Source organism: Lytechinus variegatus, chromosome 11 (assembly GCF_018143015.1).
Source record: "Lytechinus variegatus isolate NC3 chromosome 11, Lvar_3.0, whole genome shotgun sequence".
Lineage (NCBI taxonomy): Eukaryota > Metazoa > Echinodermata > Echinoidea > Temnopleuroida > Toxopneustidae > Lytechinus > Lytechinus variegatus.
The window spans coordinates 32630838-32651666 of NC_054750.1; the positions used below are offsets into that span (position 1 = coordinate 32630838).

The following is a 20829-nucleotide window of genomic DNA, read 5'->3' on the forward strand; positions in this document are numbered from 1 at the left end:
GGGAAACAATGATACTCTTTTCTTCTGTTACATACAAGGTTATAGGTTTAGTCCTGGACGCAGGATCTTCTGTTCCTCTATATCCAGCTCCTGGTGATAAACAGTGACGTCTGAAGAATTAGCGCGGTCCTGGGGAGGAACCTTATAATCAAATTTAAATTCTGCATTACGCCACCAAAAATCAGTCCTCTTTTCAAACTGCAATACATCCTTAGACTCTACACCAAGCTCAGGATCCGTTGCAGATTCTCAGTGTAAAAAAAGTCCTTATAGTGCTAAGTGTATTCTTATTCTGAGTTCTCCCTTCGCTTTCCCTTTTCTCTCTTTCCCCCTTCGTTTTTTTCGTTTCGAGGACTTTTCTTCTTCTAATTCTTCCGTTGAGTACAGTCCTCTTTACAGAGTATAGTCGTACTTGGCTGAGGAACACATGACATTTTGGTGCAACTGAACAAAACTAAACTATATTGCAAGTAAAAAGAAACATACCCCCAACTGGAGAGCTGGGGGGGGGGGGGGGGGCGACCGCCCCTGGCTATATACCTGTGTAAGGATTTGTAAAGCCTGTCTCACACTGTGCGATGTGATACGACATATTTTTTTTCACATTTTCCATTAAATATGAAAGTTCCAAAAATAAAAAAATACTTTATTTGAAGTTCGGCAAAATGCTAGGAATAATGAAATCATAATTTTGCTTTGCGGCAAGCCCTGTTGTCGGAGTTGTTCCGAAATTTGATTTCGGTAAAGTTAGTCCTACAGCTATTCTGACCTCAGATAGCTTAGATTTTGTTAGTTAGAATGTTCATATCAAATGTATATAACGTTATGATTTCTTTGAAAATCGCCGGATTGCAATACGAATCATAATGTGAGGAGGGCTTTAGCGTGCGAGTACCGTAATTGAATTAGAGATTTGGTTTTGCCTAATAGCTCTTCATACTCTCTATGCAGTGATGGTCGTCGTCGTGTCGTGAGCGAGCAGATAAATCGAGCCGTGTACCACTGGAAGATGTCAAGAAAATGCTGAAATATGGCACCTTCCTTCAGTAAACTCATCTTTAGTCGTACTTCAGCAGGTTCAGTTGTAGCAGCATTCTTGATTTATACCGCCTTGAAGTCTAGAAACAAACGGATACTAAGAAACAAGAGGTGAGTTCCCAGATATATAGCACCGGGGATAGCACGTAGCTGTGCGCGGAACGCCCTGTCTACGCGATTTACCTTGCCTTTGGCGCTGGCACCGGCAGCTCAGCCAGCGAGGCAGTGGATCTGCCTTGATCGTCGTCGGTGCAGTGCATCCCACGGTTGCGGTTGATCTCGGTACCGATAACTTATGTATGGCAAGCCATTTGACCCTTAAAGGTGTTAAATAAGTTTATTGATAAAAAAAAACTCACTTTAATTTTTTTTTTTTTTGAAAAATAATGTAGTTTATTGGATAATGTAGAAAACACATTTTTTTTGTTCGATAGACAGGTTTTTAAAAATGAACTTTATTTTTCACTCGAAGACGAATAGAATAGCAGAGTTTTTTGAAATGTAAACTCTTAATTGAACTCGCTGATAATATTTTGTGATAAAGTGATGTTTTTACTGATCAACTGACTTTTTCTTTGTCTTTGAACTAATTTTTGTCTCGCCTGCATAGCAGAGCGAGTATAGCTATAGGCGCCACTAGTTCACTGCTACCACCCTGCCTGTGGGGAATCTACTGGTAGGACTATGGTATGCCAATGTTGTACAGAACACACACTTTAAAAAATCATTAAAATATCACTTTTGTGACCAAAATTACTAATTTCCATACAGTTGCAATTTAATTTTCATTAGTAACTTGGAAATAATTTTTGTATTCACCAGAGTGCTCAAAAACTTGAATTTTGGGCATATTTTTTATACGCCCTCTATTGGTGGAAAGTAATATGGCAAGAAAATTTTCAATTTTTGATCTCTATTTTTAATTAAGAAAAAAATGATTTAATGAATCAAATTTAAATAAGAGCCAAGTTGTATGAATAATAGGTGTAATGAAAACTGTCAGTGTAAAAAAATCAAGCATTTGCCCAAAAGAAAAAGAGAAAATAAGCCAAACATTGCCACCCTCATTTTGCCACACATGGAGATATAACTGAGAACAAGGTTATATTATAACCTTGTTCATTGAATGAGTGATAGGCGCCACTTTGTCACGCAATATCAGTGATTTATCAGGATCATAAATTTGTTTAAAAATGTATTTTAAAAAATACTAGTATTGGGTAACTAAATTGAACAACTTTGCCTTTGTGCTGAATTGCTTGATTTAATAATTAAATCAAATTAATCTCACCTGCATAGCAGAGTGAGACTATAGGCACCGCTTCTCCGACGGTGGCGGTGACTGCATCAACTTAAAATCTTAACCGAGTCAAGTTTTTGAAATGACAGAATAACTTAGTACTTGATATTTGATGTAGTAACCCCTATGACCACTCATTCAATGAACAAGGTTATGATATAACCTTGTTCTCACTTATATCTCCATGTGTGGCAAAATAAGAGTGGCAATGTTTGGCTTATTTTCTCTTTTTCTTTGGGGCAAATGCTTGATTTTCTTACACTGTCAGTTTTTATTACAGCTATTCATCATATAACTTAGCACTTATGTAAATTTAATTCTTTAAATTATTTTTTTCTTAATTAAAAATAGAGATTGAAAAATGAAAATTTTCTTGCCATATTACTTTCCACCTATAGAGGGCGTACACAAGAATATGCCCAAAATTCAAGTTTTTGAGCGCTCTGGTGAATACAAAAATCATTCCCAAGTTACTTATGAAAAATAAATTGCAACTGTATGGAAATTAGTAATTTTGGTCACAAAAGTGATATTTTAATGATTTTTCAAAGTGTGTGTTATGTACAGCATTGGCATACCATAGTCCTACCTGTAGATTCCCCACAGGCAAGATGGTTGCAGTGAACAAGTGCCTATGACAGCTCATACTGAAGCTATACTGGGATGATGAATAAAGTGAGCCACTGGAAGGAGTGCCATGAAGTGCAGAAATGGTGATGGATAGACATAGCAATTTTGTACAGTAAAACATACTATGCTGGGTGCAAGTAAAATCCAAGCTTAAAATCATTTGGAATCCAACAGGGGGCTGCAAGTAGCCTGGAGGACCCCTGTGATCATATTTTTTTTTATGATTACTTACTTGGATTTACTTGGGATGTTGAGACGTTAAGCAATATGCTTATGTGCCCCTCGTTGAGTTTCTTATCTTTGATAAGGTCTGTACTTCAGAGGATGGTTGTGCCCAAATTGTTCAAGTCTGGATTTGAACTGATTTAGACTAGTTGCACTTGCAACTGACTCAGGCAGGGAATTCCAATTATTGCAGTTCCTTAAAGAGAATGAATTTTGGTGAACGGCAAAAACGGCATGATTTTGATATTCTCATTTGATCACGGAGCCTTGAACCCCCTCTCATTTACCTAAGAGACACATGTAAACAAAGATGGATTTCCTATCTTTGGAGATAGAAATCATGTAAATTTCTATCATTTTATGTACATGTATCTATACACCTTCATATGCTTATAAATGCATATGAAGGTGGAAAAATATGTTAATAAAAAGGTTAAAATAATGAAAGCTTTCTTACCAGACCGATCTCGTGTAGATCCCTCAATCCATTCGTCTCCACCGCACATACAACAGGCTTGACCCTTGAACCGCTTCGTTATGATGTATATGTACGTAGCTTCGATAAGCAATGTTACAAAAGGCAGATTTGAAGAACAATTTATAGACAAACCTGCATGTTATGCTGCAGTCGGAATCACATGGTTAGGTCAAAGGTCATTTTGAGGTCAACGTTAAAGTTTACATGCAAGACTCTTATGACACCTAACTCCGCAACCGTAAGTCACTTTTCAACAAAACTTGGGTGGTAGATGTACTTAGGCAACCTGCATGTTATGCTGCAGTCAGAGGTCACATGGTAAGGTCAAAGGTCATTTTCAAGTCTACATTAAAGTTTAAGTGCAAGGCTCTTTTGACAAGTGTTATTCCATCCAAGTCATTTCACAATGAAGTTTCAATATAATTCTCTTGAGTGCCCTTGCAAATCACAATATTTCTGGCTATTTTCATAAGTGGGCAAGACACACAAAATCGCTTGTGCCTTGTTTTGTAGCTGGAGATGTCAACAAGTTATTTCACATGTGACAACGTCCCAGTAATTTTGACAATAGCAAGTTGTTTTCCTATCTAGAGCTGTATTCATGTTGCAATTCAGTATTCTAGTGATCCTGATACTAAATACGCTTTTATTGTGTTTATTTTTTTTACAGTGCTGCAAATTTACAAGCTGTCATACACGTAAGTTTTAATTTTTAATTTTGAAGAAAAAGGTACAATAGTGTAAATACTACATATCACTGAGGGGATTAGAACTAAACTGACTGCTGCGAGTGCTGCCTTCAAAGCGAACTAGTGTTTGTGATTATTCTAATGCCTGAGCAAAATGATGTTTGTTTATAAATATGAAGAGCTTGATTCTAAAAGGGGACAAAAACGCTAAATCCACTTTTGACTAAAATTGATTTTTTAATAGAAATATATATATCTTAGACATGGGAATGAAATGCAACAAATCGCATTTGGAAAAAAATGGAAAGGTTGGTAAAAATTGATTGCATTTTTAGTTTTGTTCCAAAAGGAGCCAAATCCACTATACACTTACATGTATTTAAAATTGGTTATCTTTCCTATTTTACATTAAGTTATTCATTCAAATTTTTAGGTAAATGTTGTGGATACAAGTTTGCAAATTCAGTGCAAATTTTGGTGAAAATAACAGAATTTTAGTTTTTGTTTTACAATTTTTATGAATATTTTTGGATTTAGCTCCGTTTAAAATTAGATATCGAAAAGTTACTGTCCTTAGAAAAAGATAACAAATTATATATTTTTTTTATTTTTGTAATTTTCAGTGGATAAACATCAGATAAGATGTGGAATGTACTCTGCTAGCCATATTTACGTGTCTCGTGATCAATTTCCAATATCAAACATGTTTAAATTGGCTGAAATTGACAGTTTACCAAGTTTTGTTCCAAAAGGAGTTAATCCATGAAAAATGAAATTTCAGAAATTGTTTAAAAATTGATAATGAATGCTAGATATCTGAAATCGCTATTTAATTAATCTAAGATGACAGGTCATATGTATCAAAAAGCAGTGGTTAAGGGAAAGTGGTGCATTAAAAAACCTTCATTTACAGAAAAACACCAAAAGTGGATCTAGCTCTTATTGAACAAAACTCTTCATATGTTTAATAAGATACCTGTATTGATGCGGATCCTTGCTATTTGATAAACATGCATCCTTATCTCAAAACTATGACTGAAGTCGATTAGTATCAGTCATTACCAAATATTGAAATTAATCAAGTAACTGGCCACTTGATAGATTTCAGACAATTGTTTGATTACGATCCATATTATCATTTATCGACCCCCCCCCCCCCTTGAATATTGAATGATTCCAACAGAGGCATGTAGTGTCAGTGGTATGTGTAACATGTGTGTACATAGTACTTCCAAGGGAACAATTCTACCAGAGAGTTTGAAGAATACAACAGTACCAGCAGATTCATAAGTTAGACAATTATTGTCATAAATCCCTGGCAGTAAGTAGGAAGTATCAGTTGGAATGTAAGTGAAGGTACCCTTACCAGAAGAGGATGCCAAGTTTTAACATTCCTCAATTCACACATGTTGGGGTTTTAGCCACTTTGTCTATTGTAATTTCAGTCAGATAACAAAATTATTTTTTAAAATTCCCAATAGTTGGTTTTCTCATATAAGCTACCATAACCTACATGTGCAGTTTGAAAGGAAAGAAGTGAAAAGAAGCTCAGGAAGGACCTGTAAGCCAATAGATTTCTTTCCCTTTTGTAAATAAACCAAGTATATACTGTTTGTACATACATGTAAGATGAGATCGAAAATGGCAATAGACTGAGTAAAGTTAGACCAAGTGGAAGTTCAACCCTCGATGGTTGAATATTATGTAGAAATTGCCAACCTAGAGTTTGAATATAACATTTCATTTCCCCAGCAGATTTATAATTTCCCCCAAGGGATTATATTTTGTGTAAATCACGCAGTGCTGAGGAAAAATATTCTCCTGACGGAAAAAATATAGCTTTGTGGGGAGTTGAAATGCTATTTATGAAAAAAGATAGACCAGGCAATATATGTTATATTATGTAGTCTACTGTACTGTATGAAGAATCACCATCAGAATCTAGGCAACATGTTGTGCTTTCTATCAGAGAGCATTCTGTCAAAGAGCATCGAAATCTGCGGACAGAGGTGAAGTCATTCAAAAAGATCTCAATATCTTGTATCATGTGTGATAGGTCTGCAGAGTAAATATATGTTTGTTATCAAATGCAAATAAGAGCAGGATTCACTATTACACACACACACAGCACACACATGCACACTCTACTCTATGAACTTCAATGAACTCCTTGAATGAAATTACAAGGCTGGATCAAGTACCAGTACTCTTAGATTGTAGAATGGAGGGTCTTTAAGCCTACATTTGCATTGTGGTGCCTAATAGCTAACAGTATTTTAAAGCTTGTGTATAGTTTTGGTAAATCCACCAAAATGCACCTATCACTATTCCAATTCATTGCTAGCTAATATGAATGGATATGCCCTAATAACAGTTATGATGTGGAGGATATGAAATGAAAATGTGTTTTACAGGATAAATTTTGCGATTTTACATGGAAATTTAACTTGATCGGGTCACCCGATCAAATTAAAATATCTGTGTGTTTTTGTCTTTCAATTAAATCCTATTCCAAATCATGGAATGGGCTGAAACTTTCAAGATATGTTCTTTGTCTGTAACTTTTGGATATCTAATCACTAAATTTATAAGACAAGTGCTTGAATGCCCATTTTTTAATTTAAAACAAGCATAGCCGAGAGAGAGCGCTATATATCCAAGATTTGAATATTTGAAATTTTCTCAGAGAAGTGCAGTTGGAAAAATATCTAACGGTCTCTACGCTTCAGTAAGACTGTCATATTAGATGATATTTGATTATCAATCACATTATTGACCCTTTACCAAAGCTATACACAGGCTTTGAACATGACTTAGCAAAATATTTAGGATATCCTTCACAGCATATTTGATAATGACATATTAACATGACATGACAACATTTTTTCCCCATTTAATTAAAATGGCAATTTTTTGTTAAAACCTGAAATGTTGGCCTTGCACATGTACAGTCATTACATTTACAAGTAATTGTACAATTAGGCCCAACAATGGTTGTTGATCAGATCATTTGTAACTCTCTGGAAATCCATCAGTGTCATAATTTTTTTATTTAAAAAATAAGCACAATGACCTTTGTATGCAAAGAGAAGTGCAGTGAATTTTTAAGAAAAAAATGAATGCATGAATATACATCATAGCTAGAAAATATTTTGAACAAACATGCATAATAGATGTTGATGTCGCTGGCCATCCATAGTTGCGATTGATCCGATCCATTGTAACTCTTTGTGGGACAGGGCCCAGGTGGCGGATCTAGCCATGTTGAACACAGTACAATTTCAGGGGCAAAATAGTCTTTGCACAATAGCTGACCCCTCAAAGCTATGGGCCCGAATTCACAAAGGTGGTTTTGAAAACCCATGGTTGAATCCATGGTTTATGCAGATTTCCTGTATAAATTAAGCTTGATTTAGCATGTATCGGGTGCGTGTATAAAACATGTCCAATACTGATGCGCGCTTTTGTCACAGTGCGCCAAATTGACGCCTACATGTATTACCATGGTTAGATACGCTATATTTTGTTCATTTGTCCACTCTTAAAACATTGGACTCGTGAATAAAATAGTGTATCTGACCATGGTAACAGGCGTCAATTTGGCGCATTGTGACAAAAGCGCGCATCAGTAAATTATACAGGAAATCTGCATAAAATTACATTAAGTGACCATTTTTTCATCTACACATGTCTTAATCTTAAAATAAACTCAAAATGTTTACACAATACTGTACGTTTTAGAGATTATAAGAATTTTATAGAAGACGATTTTATTAATGATTTGAAGCAATCCCGTATATTAACATGTAATGACAGTGTTACGGATAGTTCCTCTATGAAGAACAAGTGGTATGAATGGAAAAGTGCTTTTTTGTATTGTTGTAATAAACATGCTCCTATAAAAAATGCCGGGTTAAGGATAGACACTGTCCATGGATGAATTCTGATATTATTAAACTCATTTATAGACGGGATTTTTTAAAGAAAAAATATGATACCTTTAAACTTCCATATTTACTTACAGAATATCGCTTTATTCGAAATTCAGTTACTAAGGAAATACGTAAAAGTAAGAAAAAATATTTTGATTCACTGTCTAGTAGATATAGCAACGATAGTAGAAAATTATGGAAAGAATTAAACAAAATTACAGGTAGAAACAAAAAAGATTCTATCGTACCATCAAATTTGGATAGTGATAAATTTAATGATTTTTTTCGTGAACGTTGGGAAACAAATTTCGGAAACTTTTAACCATCACACTTTATCATGGAATCATCCTAGCAGTATCCACTCTTTTACCTTCAAACCAATTACTCCTGATAGCACATATAAAAATCTTTCTCTTTTGTCTGATCAGAGTAGTCTTGATATTTTAGACTTTGATACTAAATTACTTCGTATTTCAGCTCCTTTTATTTATGAATCTTTAAATAATTTGTTTAACGCAAGTCTAACGCTTGGAACATTACCTGATGATTGGAAAATCTCTAGAACTACACCGGTTTATAAGGGTAAAGGTGACACCAACGATATTTCTAATTATAGGCCAATTTCTGTTGTATGTCATATTGCTAAATTAGTGGAAAAGGAAGTTCAATCCCAATTTTTGTCTTATTTACAGACCAAAGATCTCATTAATATTGACCAATATGCCTTCTTGCCAAATCACTCAACTAATACTTGCTTACATAGAATTATTGATGACTGGTACGAATCTTTTAATGAAAAAGAAAAAGTTGGTGCATGTTTCCTCGATATTTCTAAATGTTTTGATTGTATTGATCATGAATTATTACTTTTTAAACTGAATAATTATGGCATTTCTAACACTGAACTCCTTTGGTTTCAAAGTTTTCTCTCAGACAGAAAACAAGCAGTTTTTTTTTCTCAAGGTAAACAATCTAAAACAAAACATATATCTATAGGAATTCCTCAAGGTAGTATTTTAGGTCCTTCCCTTTTTCTAATCTTTATAAATGACATTACAGATTGTTTAAAGAATTGTACATGTAATATTTACGCTGATGATGTGGTAATATATGTGTCCGATAAAGATATTAATGTTATAACATCCAAGCTTCAAGAAGATTTAAATTCTATTAATGAATGGTATAATAACAACAGATTAAGGATTAATGCGAAGAAAAGCAATGTTATGATTTTGGCCAATAACTTAAGGAATAATAATGATCTTAAATTGAAAGTGTATATTGATAATGTTATCATTGAACAAGTACAAAGCATAAGATACCTAGGCATCATGTTAGATTGTAAACTATGCTGGGATGCTCATATAAAATACTTAATTAAATCTTTAAGTTACAAAATATTCACACTAATGAAAATTAGTAAATTTTTAAGCAAGGATGTTTTGAATAAAATATATAAATGCACCATACAACCAACCTTTGATTATTCTTGTTCCGTATGGGGGAACTGTTCTTTATATAATAGAAATACACTTTTACGATTACAGAAAAGGGCTGCACGCATAGTAACAGGCAATTTTGATTATAATGTAAATGGCCTTGATATAATTAATTCTCTTAAATGGCAAACTCTTGATATCAGACGTGATTACTTTTTAGCTTGTATTATGTATAACTGTATCCATGGAAAGGCCCCAGTTCGAATGTGCAATGAAGTGGAAATGGTTTTTGAAAGACATTCTGTTAATACTAGACTTGCCAATACGTTGAACGTCGTTTTACCAAAGCCTACTCTCGAATGTTTTAAGAGTTGTTTTAAATATGCTGGTGGCTTGGTTTGGAATAGCCTCCCATCTAATATTCAAAATGCAAATTCTCTTGAAGTTTTTAAACGTATGTATAAATGCCAATATTTTAAAGCTGTCGTTCAATGAAATGATATGTATTGTTTTCTAATTGACCGACCTTCTTTTATTTCCTTCTCCCACCTCCACCCCTCTCTTTCTCTTACCTTCCTCTCTCGTCTCTCTTCTTTCTTTTATCCTGTTCTTCGTCTAGGTCATACCACTTATAAATCTTTTTATATTGTGAGCCATTGTAGTTTACTACTTTTTAGAAATAATTTTTATGCATTATATATATTTTGTGTGTGTTGTCAGGACCATGATGTAAAACAGCCTCGGCTGATCATGTTTTATCTTTATCCTGATTAAATATGTTACAATAAAAAAAATAAATAAATAAACCATGGACTCAACTGTGGGTTTTCAAATCCACCTTTGTAAATTCAGGCCATTGTGTCTAATCCGGCTGGATCCGCTTAATTTGAATTTGGAGTGAAACCCAAATCAGGGGCCCGTTTCATAAAGAGTTACAACTGTTGTAATGTTGCCATTATGACAACTACCATGGTAACCTTGATTTTGATTGGCTGCTGAGCCCTGTTGTCATGGTAGTTGCCATAATGGCAAAGTTACAACAGTTGAAACTCTTAATGAAACGGGCCCCTGATCATGTTTCTAAACAATTTTATTGCTCATTGAAGCCCTTTTCTGTTTTATTTCATTTCTTATAGAATAATGAGAAGAATAAATCAAAGAAAGACAGAGCTGCTGTGGATGCACAGTTCTTCAGGTGGGTGTTGGGAATTTGATCAAATTTGATTTAAAGCATGGTTTTAATGAGGCTGATAAACAATCTTCAAAGGTTTTGCAAATGACGTGAAAGTGGATAAATGCCAAAGTCCAACATTTGCATTTTATGCTGCAAAAGTGTGCCACGTTTGTGAATGAAAAGCAACACTCTTAAATGATTTGTGAAGTTTATGATAATAAGCACAAGTTTGGTGCACACCATGCGAAACACAAATGTTGGACTTAAACATTTTTTTTTTTAATTTGCGTCCCTCGCAATACCTTCAAAAAATGTTTGTGACCCATGTGAAAATCAGGCTTAAACTTAAAGGGGAAGTCTGTCCTGAGATCAGGTTTGGTTTTAACTAAAACAGAAAAATTAGTAAAACATTTTAACACAAGGTCTTGTGAAAATGCATCAAGAATAGCAGATTAATAAATTTGTTGAAGTTGACACATGTGGGGCAGCTGCCTCATATGTCATGCTCAATAAATAATAATTTCTGAGGCACCAAATCCAATTAAGGCTAAATGCTCGAGGTACATGTATGTGAAAAGAGAGAAGCAAAACTACTTACATGTATATGCACAGTTATACAAATTAAAATCTTCATTTTTAATCTAAATATTTAATGGAGTTGGTATCACAGATCTGTCTATGGAGGGAATTCCAGAGTGACGGCTCCATTCCATCAAATTCTATCAATTCTGATTTGTAATTGTTTATGAAGATTGAAAATATTTGTTTTCATGGAATTTCATACATGAAATGACGTGTTTGAGTATATATTGGTGTACAGGTATTCATCTTTGTTTAAGAGAATTCATTTTTGACATCACAGAATTAAAACTTCAAAAATCAATTATTCTGTGAGGTGGATTTTTGCAAAACCTTCACCAATATGTAGTTTTATTATTCTGCTGTATATTACTAAAATCAAAATGAATTTTAAATTGAGGTTGATTGATGAAATAGTCTAAATTGCAATGATTTGTATTGTAATGATTTTATCCTTATTTTGCAGACGGTTATTCCGTATTCTGCGTTTAATAGTACCTGGATTGTGGAGTAAAGAGGTATGTAGGATCAAGTTTTATACAAAAAACTGGTGCCGTTTCCATGGAAATTGCAATTTATTAGCAATACACAGTACTTCATCTACATGTATTACTTCATAATTTTTTAAAAAATTGATACAACAATCATTTTACATTACTAATTGTATTTACAGTGAAATTCAATTCCTCTGTAATATGCACTTTGTTTAGGGTGCTCTCCTAAAATGTAAAACTTTTTCTGTAATTCAACAGAACAGATGACCCTGTTTAAAGAAAATAAGAATGAAAATGAAAAAAATTAAGAATAAATGAATGGATATAAATAAATGTAGTTCTTTTTACTTATTGTTTGATGTCTAATTTGTAATTCTGCTATCTGGCTGCAAATAGTGCATTCATTACCATTACTTATAATTTAAATAGTTGATTAATAAAAACATAAGTTTATAGACATAAAAACATAAAGGACACAAGTTGACTCCCAATCTTATTGTGTTTCATTTAAATAAAAACCTAATGCATGTGTCTGGAGTGCTAGCATTTTTCGTTTGTTTTCTATTGTATCTACAATGGAAATTACTTGCATTCTTTAGAATATGCGGGTATTTAATGGATTATTTTTTGTTTGTTTCATGACAGGCAGGGTACCTCGGATTAGTAGCGTTATCTCTGATAGCTCGAACATACTGTGATGTATGGATGATTCAAAATGGAACAGCTATTGAAAGGTGAGACAGACAGTGTGGATGAGAGATTGAGAGAGACTAAAAGGAAGGAAGGAACGAAAGAAAGAAAGAAAGAAAGAGAGAAGAGAGAGAGAAAGAGAAAGAGAAAGAAAGAAAGATGGTGACTGGTAGAAACTGTTAGAGAGATAGACTGATAAGAGGAAGGAGTGCAGAAAGAGAGGGGGGGGATGAACAAAAAAATATTACATAACAGTCACTCTTATTCAATTTTTTTTTCTTATAAATTATATTAAGAGTTCATATTCTTCTTAAAAGTTAATAAATGACTTTGACATCTGTAGATAGAAACATATCTATATATATAAGTCTTCCAGGTTTCAATGTTCACATTATGTACAAAAATACTTTTAAAAAGAGAAACTTGTCATGACTCTGTAGAGACTTGAACATGTAATAAATGAATTTGGTTTCATTTTCTCTATCTATAAATTTAAGGATTACAAGACCTTTTTATTTTGATTGATAACATATATAAAATTCTTCCATCATTAAATCACAGACACTATGTCATATGTTGTACAGTGTACATGCACATGAAATGGGCGATAGGTATTCTAATTATACATGAATTATTCTAGCTTATAAAGAATTTTATTTAAAAAACCTTCATTTACTCTATAGGCTTTCATTTTCATTTTTAATGTAAGTTTATTATATTGAGGAAACATACCTGTATACATTATGCTCTGTAAAGATGGCTTTAAAGCATGAACATTTGATCTTTTTTTGTAGCTCCATCATCGGTCGGGATGTTAATTTGTTCAAGAAGCATTTATTCAGCTTTATGACAGCGATGCCTGTGGTAAATAGATATATTCAGTATTCATATTTCAAAGTGTTTGTAAACAAAATTGAATTAGTATTGTACTCCTTTTTCTACAGAGTGTTGGGTCTGCTCTGTTAAAGCACATCATATATATAATGTATATATATATGATACATTCATTTCTATTCAATTTGCAAAGTACAGTACATAAAACTGGAATGTATGAATATATGATTATTAAAAAAAAACAGTTTGTCACCTCAATTGGAAATACATGCCAAATTTAAGTCACAACTCCAGAGGATTATCCTTTCTTTTCCTATTAATCTGTCTGAATTTATAACTGAATCATTATAATCATTATTATGTGTGAAATATGTTGTTACCTTTGAAAACAAAATGCAAATTCATTGAATGAATGGTTTGGAATAATTAGATCCAGTTGAAATGTGAATGGATCAGATGTTCAAAGATCTCAATTTGACAGAAATGATTTGTGTTTATATTTGTGTTATATGAAAATCAAAAACGGTTAAAAGAATGAAATTTGAAACCTTTGAGATCTTTTAAATTTTATTTTGGTTTTTGTTTTTCATGATAATAAAAATGAATGAATGCATGTATACCAGAGGAAGCAGAATTATGATTCATATCAATTCATATTGTTTGTATAACTTTCATTTGCAAATGTCATTGCAATTATTTGCGACCATTTTTATTTTGTTCTGTTAAAAATATAATGATATAAAACAAATTTGAATTTGAAAATTTGAATTTACTCACATCTACAGGTGTATGCAAATAATGAAATAACATTCTGTAGCTCTGCCTATGAGGTTGAAAGAAGTAGATAACTCAAAAAAATATATTTTTAAATTTTCATTTTGATTTTTTACCAAATATTTGAACCAGAAAATGATTTTTTTTCATATAGAATCTATTCAGGTTAGACAGATTAATATTTCCATAATGATTATAATTTGTTTTCTTCATCAGATATCTCTGGTCAACAACTTGCTGAAGGTAAGGAAAATGTTGAGGATTACTTTGATGCCAATTGAACAAAAAATATTCCAGAAAAATATAGAGATTTTAAATCTTGGTTTGCAGTGGATTTCAATAATGAAAGAATTATTCCGGTTCTTGGTGATTGCTACAAACCAAATGCACATGCAACAATTGATTTGAATTGCAATTTATTATTTAATTGAAAAAAATTATTTGTGTTTGATAAGGAGTCGTGATTTAACCCCCCCCCAAAAAAAAAGAATAAAAAATAATTAATTACTAAATAAATAGATAGATAAATGAATGAATAAATTAGATAAATAGATAAATAAATAAATAAAGAAATGAGTGGAGTAAGTAAGTAATTAAATGAAAAAAAGAAAAATATGAAAACAGAATATTAAATTACATTTCATGCTTTTGCAGTACCGTATGTAGAATGTGATATAAAATTGTATTTATGGTCACTCACTGCTCTGTATAATGTTATGTATACAAATGGGTCATTATCATTACATTTTTTCTCCCTTTCAATCAGTATGGTCTGAATGAACTGAAATTGAGATTTAGAACACAGCTAACCCGTCATCTCTACTCTAAATATCTCAGGTAGGTATTATTGTATATATTATATATCTACAGATTTGAATATGATATGTATAAATATATGCCATCTTTAAACTTGACATGTTTAAAACAAAAAGTAAAAAAACAAAGAAATACATAGGAAATTTAGAAAACAATAGAATACATAAGAAAATAAATGTGTTGTTGAAATTTTTTGAAAATAAATTTGATCAGATGCCTATCTAGAGTATGTGCAACAAAAATCAACATTTTAGGGGCATTATTTTATTAATTAGAGCAAACTTTTAGAGCAAATTAGAGCAAATGATTTAATGCATAAATTAGCTTAATTAATGAGCAATGAGATTATTTGCAGAATTTGATATTATAATTTTGTAGATAATGCCATGAGTAACATGCGTGCCATTTTTCGTCGCAATCGCGCGATCGACGGCCGAGATCATAAGGGGGGGGCTGATTCAGCCCCCCCCCCAGTCTTCTTAGGCGTCGAAATAGCCCAGTCTATTTAGGGTTAAGTGTTCAACTTCTGCCATGTTGTAGATATTTAATTGTCAATTCAGGTGATAAAATATTACAATACATTCAATACAGTTTGTTTCTCTTGGCTTGCCGAACATCGTAGTGTTGTTGTCTACATTCAACACTCAGCATGAAGGAGTGCATTTTGTATTAAAGGGGTTCACAAACTTTTGAGCACAACTATATATATGCCCATGGCTTTAGCTCCAACTTCATATTATGTGTTTATGATAATATTCTCTTTTTAATGAAAGTAGTTACAATAAACACTGATTTCACTAGAAGTTCTGTAAAACCAGGCTTAATTGTCACTATATCATTGAGGATCTAGATCTGGTACAGTTACATAAACTGAACTTTGTGAAATCTTGAAATCCATGCTGAAAAATATTCACACTGAAGATCACCAACACAGATAAGCGCACGTGGGATAGTGTATTGTTATTGCTTTGAATGTCAGCCCGATGCTTGACCCGAATCTCTTGCTTATTTGCTAATTTCTCAGCAATTACACAATTTCTTCCAGAATCCTTTGGCACATATTTTTTATTTATACAAACAGACACTTTGGGGGTCATTTTATTGGATTCTGTTCGAACTTATTTTGAAATCATTACCACAACTGGCATTTTTCTTTAATTGTTTCTCAGGGGCTTCACCTATTACAAGATGAGTAACTTAGACAACAGGATAGCCAATGCTGATCAGCTTCTTACACAAGATGTAGAGAAGTTCTGTAACAGTGTGGCAGATCTTTACTCAAACCTTAGCAAGGTACGCTACTTGTATATTTGTGTTTTTGATGATACATGCACGCAAGTTAGACCCTTATTGCGAAGTTACTTTTTTTTCTCAATCATTGTCAATACATGATATTTTGATAATTATTGTATTATAATATATCCTAAGATTTTTTTTCCTTTTTTATTGAATTTGATTGTCCTGCATTTTCTTCTCAAAAGAGAAGAGTCCTGGGTGTATTGTATCATTTCCTTTTATGCAATGCGAGTCTGAAAAAAATGTTACACTTTTTAAATTCAGTATTTATTAAAGAAAATGTGGGATTCAGAGAGAATTTCTAGCATGTATGGATGGAGTAAATATTCCTTTGTCACTTGGTAAAATTTGTTTCAGTGTTGTTGTTATGGTTGAGTGCACAACAGCCATTGTTTGAAAAAGTGTCAAAACCCTCTTGCGCCAAGTTTGGCCATAACCTGCTGAAACAGAAACATAAGCATTCACACAAACAATGAGCGTAAAGTTCATGGGTATGTTTATTAATCAAGAAAAATAAACTATAGAACCAGTAAATCAATAAATTATCTTCAATGAAGAGAATGTAACAGATGATTTAACTTATTCCATATGAAACATTGTATTTTCTCGTTATTTATTCCAGCCCATTTTAGATATTGTAATCTACGTGAGGGAGCTGACCAACACAATCGGTGCACAGGGTCCTGGGTTCATGCTGCTCTATCTTGCCGTCTCGGGTCTCGTTCTTACAAGGTATGAATCCGTTTACTTCTGAATTTTCTCATTCCCATAGACTTTGTCCAAGAACCATGCAGTTCCAGAAGACAATGTACATGCCTTGCAGTGGTCATTAAAGCATTAATACATTTCATCATTACAGAAAGTTCTATGATAAATGATATGAATCAGTTGTAGGCAAGGCAAAGACACATTGACAGGATTTTGTTCAGTTAGCAACCATATCTCAAGAATAGTCTGAACATGCTTTTAATTTGGTCTCATTCTCTGTACACAGATTAAGGAGACCTGTAGGTAAGATGACCGTACAAGAACAGCAGTACGAGGGTGAGTTCAGGTTTGTCAATTCACGACTGATCACAAACAGCGAGGAGATAGCCTTCTACCAGGGCAACAAACCTGAGGAGAGAACCATCAACAAAACATTCAAGAAACTGGTAAATTTACATTTGAATTGATATTTTAAATATCTGTATTTCATATATAAATCTGAAAGTTTCCATCGCAATGAATGAAACACTATAGAGGCTTCAAGGTACACCATGATTTCATCATGAGCATGTGTTTAGTTGTGAAAAGGATCACCAAATCTCATTTTTACCTCAAGTATATGCTTGCCATCTTTCTTATCATGACCAAACATGCCCACAGTAGAATACACGGTGTCCCCTTCCACCCCAGAAAAAAATTGATATAAATAAAGAAAAATCAAACATAAAGAAGGCGGAAAACTTTATCAAAATCAGATGTGAAATAAGAATGTTATGACATTTTAAACTTTCGCTTTGCTTTCTCAAAACAGTGACATGCAAATAAGAGTCGATGATGTCCTTCACTCACTATTTCCATTGTCCTTTGTTGTTTGAAGTAATGTTGTAAGTTAGAGCAATTACGGGATCGGAGTTCGGTTCGGAAGTTTTGCTGCTAAAATCGAAATCGGTTCGGATATCGGATCGGAAGATATTCAAAAACAAAAAAAATACATTGAAATTTGTAATTGGCCGGCATGTGGACAAATGCTGCAAGCTACATGTACACTGATGGCAGAATTTGATTTGATCTCCGACATAATCGGAGGAAGGAAAAGAAGATAATGACGTTCCAGCGCGCGACACTACCGCCGATCAACGATAGGCCTCATCTCTCTACAACATCGTGGTGATGGCGGAGTCCGTCGTGAACTTTTAGAGGTCGCATTACTTACCGAAAAGGACGCACTAATATCCGAAGTTGTTTCGGATGATATTCACCTTCTCTACAACATCGTAGAGATGGCGGAGGTAATCGTAAACTCTTAAAGGTCGCATGACCTCCCGAAAAAGAGGCATTATTATCCAGAATTGTTAACCATGATATTCACCTTCTCTACAACATCGTAGTGATGGCGGAGGTAATGTAAAACTCTTAAAGGTCGCATGACCTCCCGAAAAAGACGCATTATTATCCAGAGTTGTTTACCATGATATTCACCTTCTCTACAACATCGTAGTGATGGCGGAGGTAATCGTAAACTCTTAAAGGTCGCATGACCTCCCAAAAAAGACGCATTATTATCCAGAGTTGTTTACCATGATATTCACCTTCTCTACAACATCGTAGTGATGGCGGAGGTAATCGTAAACTCTTAAAGGTCGCATGACCTCTAGAAATAGACGCACTATTATCCAGAGTTGTTTACCATGATATTCACCTTCTCTACAACATCGAAGTGATGGCGGAGGTAATCGTAAACTCTTAAAGGTTGCATGACCTCCCGAAAAAGACGCATTATTATCCAGAGTTGTTTACCATGATATTCACCTTCTCTACAACATCGTAGTGATGGCGGAGGTAATCGTAAACTCTTAAAGGTCGCATGACCTCCCGAAAAAAGACGCATTATTATCCAGAGTTGTTTACCATGATATTCACCTTCTCTACAACATCGTAGAGATGGCAGAGGTAATCGTAAACTCTTAAAGGTCGCATGACCTCCCGAAAAAGACGCATTATTATCCAGAATTGTTAACCATGATATTCACCTTCTCTACAACATTGTAGTGATGGCGGAGGTAATGTAAAACTCTTAAAGGTCGCATGACCTCCCGAAAAAGACGCATTATTATCCAGAGTTGTTTACCATGATATTCACCTTCTCTACAACATCGTAGTGATGGCGGAGGTAATCGTAAACTCTTAAAGGTCGCATGACCTCCCGAAAAAGACGCATTATTATCCAGAGTTGTTTACCATGATATTCACCTTCTTTATTACATCGTAGTGATGGCGGAGGTAATCGTAAACTCTTAAAGGTCGCATGACCTCCCGAAAAAGACGCATTATTATCCAGAGTTGTTTACCATGATATTCGCCTTCTCTACAACATCGTAGTGATGGCGGAGGTAATCGTAAACTCTTAAAGGTCGCATGACCTCCCGAAAAAGACGCATTATTATCCAGAGTTGTTTACCATGATATTCACCTTCTCCGCAACATCATAGTGATGGCGGAGGTAATCGTAAACTCTTAAAGGTCGCATGACCTCCCAAAAAAGACGCATTATTATCCAAAGTTGATAAAGATGATATTCACCTTCTCTACAACATCGTAGTGATGGCGGAAGTAATCGTAAACTCTTAGAGGACGCATATTCAGATAGTCGTAAATATTACCGCGCATGTCAGCGTGTTCAACTAAATCTTATTTGCCTCCGCTTAAGATCAAAACATATCATCGTCTTCTTGTTTTTCTTCTTCCTCCATTTTTGTGGGAGATCCAAACAAATTATCACCAATTATCATCATCTTTTGTTCTTCCCCGATTATGTCGGAGATCGAAACAAATCATCTTCTCCTCCACCACCTTTCGCTAATATCGGAGATAAAAACAAATCATAATTTTCTTTATCTTTTCCTTCCACCACTTTTGTCCGAGATCAAAACAAATCATCAGCGCTTTTTGACGGCAAACATGTTGCCACGTGTTTTTTTTTGTCTTGTTATGTTTTGGTTTTTCTGATCCGATTTTTTCCCCACTGGTCAAAAATCGGAGTTCGGAAAAATGTAGAAAAAAGGGGAAAATCGGATCGGATCGGGAATTGGAATAAAAATCGGTTACAACATTACTTTGAAATATACAATATTTCAATTTTTACAGTTTTGACATAAGGACCAACTTGACTGAAGCATAAAATGTTAAAACAATGGTAATACCACATGTTCAGGCTGGAAAAAAGCTATGTTTGCACAGGACAATGAGGAGAAAATAAGAATATTTCATATAATAAAATAAAAAAGAAATAGTGAGTAGATGATGTCATCAGTCCCCTCTTTTGCATATTGACTAGAATGTGCATATAACTATTTTGTGATATTGAGCAAAAATTCAAATTATCATTACTTTTTTTATTTTACATCCGATTTTGATAAATTTTCAGCATTTTACTTACTTGATGATGAAATATTTGACGGTTCTTGATTTGTGGGTTTTTTCTTCACAGGTTGATCATCTTCATACCTTTATCTTCTTCCGATTCTCAATGGGCTTCGTGGATAACATCATTGCAAAATGTGAGTTTAGAATGACAATGAGGATAATATTTAAAATAGTTTGATAATAATAAAGTGATAAAAATGATGATAAAAAATAATAACAATAATCATCATCATGTCGTCATCATCATCACCATCACCACCACCACCATCATATCATCATTATCATGTTGTCACCATTATCATCATCATCT

At 33.8% G+C, this 20829-nt stretch overlaps 1 protein-coding gene across 2 annotated transcripts in view; it reads left to right on the forward strand.

Moving 5' to 3' along the window:
* The first annotated feature begins 940 nt into the window (after nt 1-940).
* The window catches only part of LOC121423852 (ATP-binding cassette sub-family D member 3-like), a 37673-nt gene continuing 17784 nt past the window's right edge, over nt 941-20829 (forward strand). For both annotated transcript variants that reach the window (XM_041619359.1, XM_041619360.1), the window contains exons 1-12: nt 941-1149; nt 4342-4369; nt 10868-10926; nt 11951-12002; nt 12624-12712; nt 13463-13532; nt 14493-14519; nt 15043-15113; nt 16262-16385; nt 17011-17120; nt 17383-17542; nt 20584-20653. In XM_041619359.1, coding sequence (XP_041475293.1) covers nt 1031-1149; nt 4342-4369; nt 10868-10926; nt 11951-12002; nt 12624-12712; nt 13463-13532; nt 14493-14519; nt 15043-15113; nt 16262-16385; nt 17011-17120; nt 17383-17542; nt 20584-20653 — 979 coding nt within the window. In that variant the 5' untranslated portion in view covers nt 941-1030. The remainder of the gene's footprint in view (nt 1150-4341; nt 4370-10867; nt 10927-11950; nt 12003-12623; nt 12713-13462; nt 13533-14492; nt 14520-15042; nt 15114-16261; nt 16386-17010; nt 17121-17382; nt 17543-20583; nt 20654-20829) is intronic.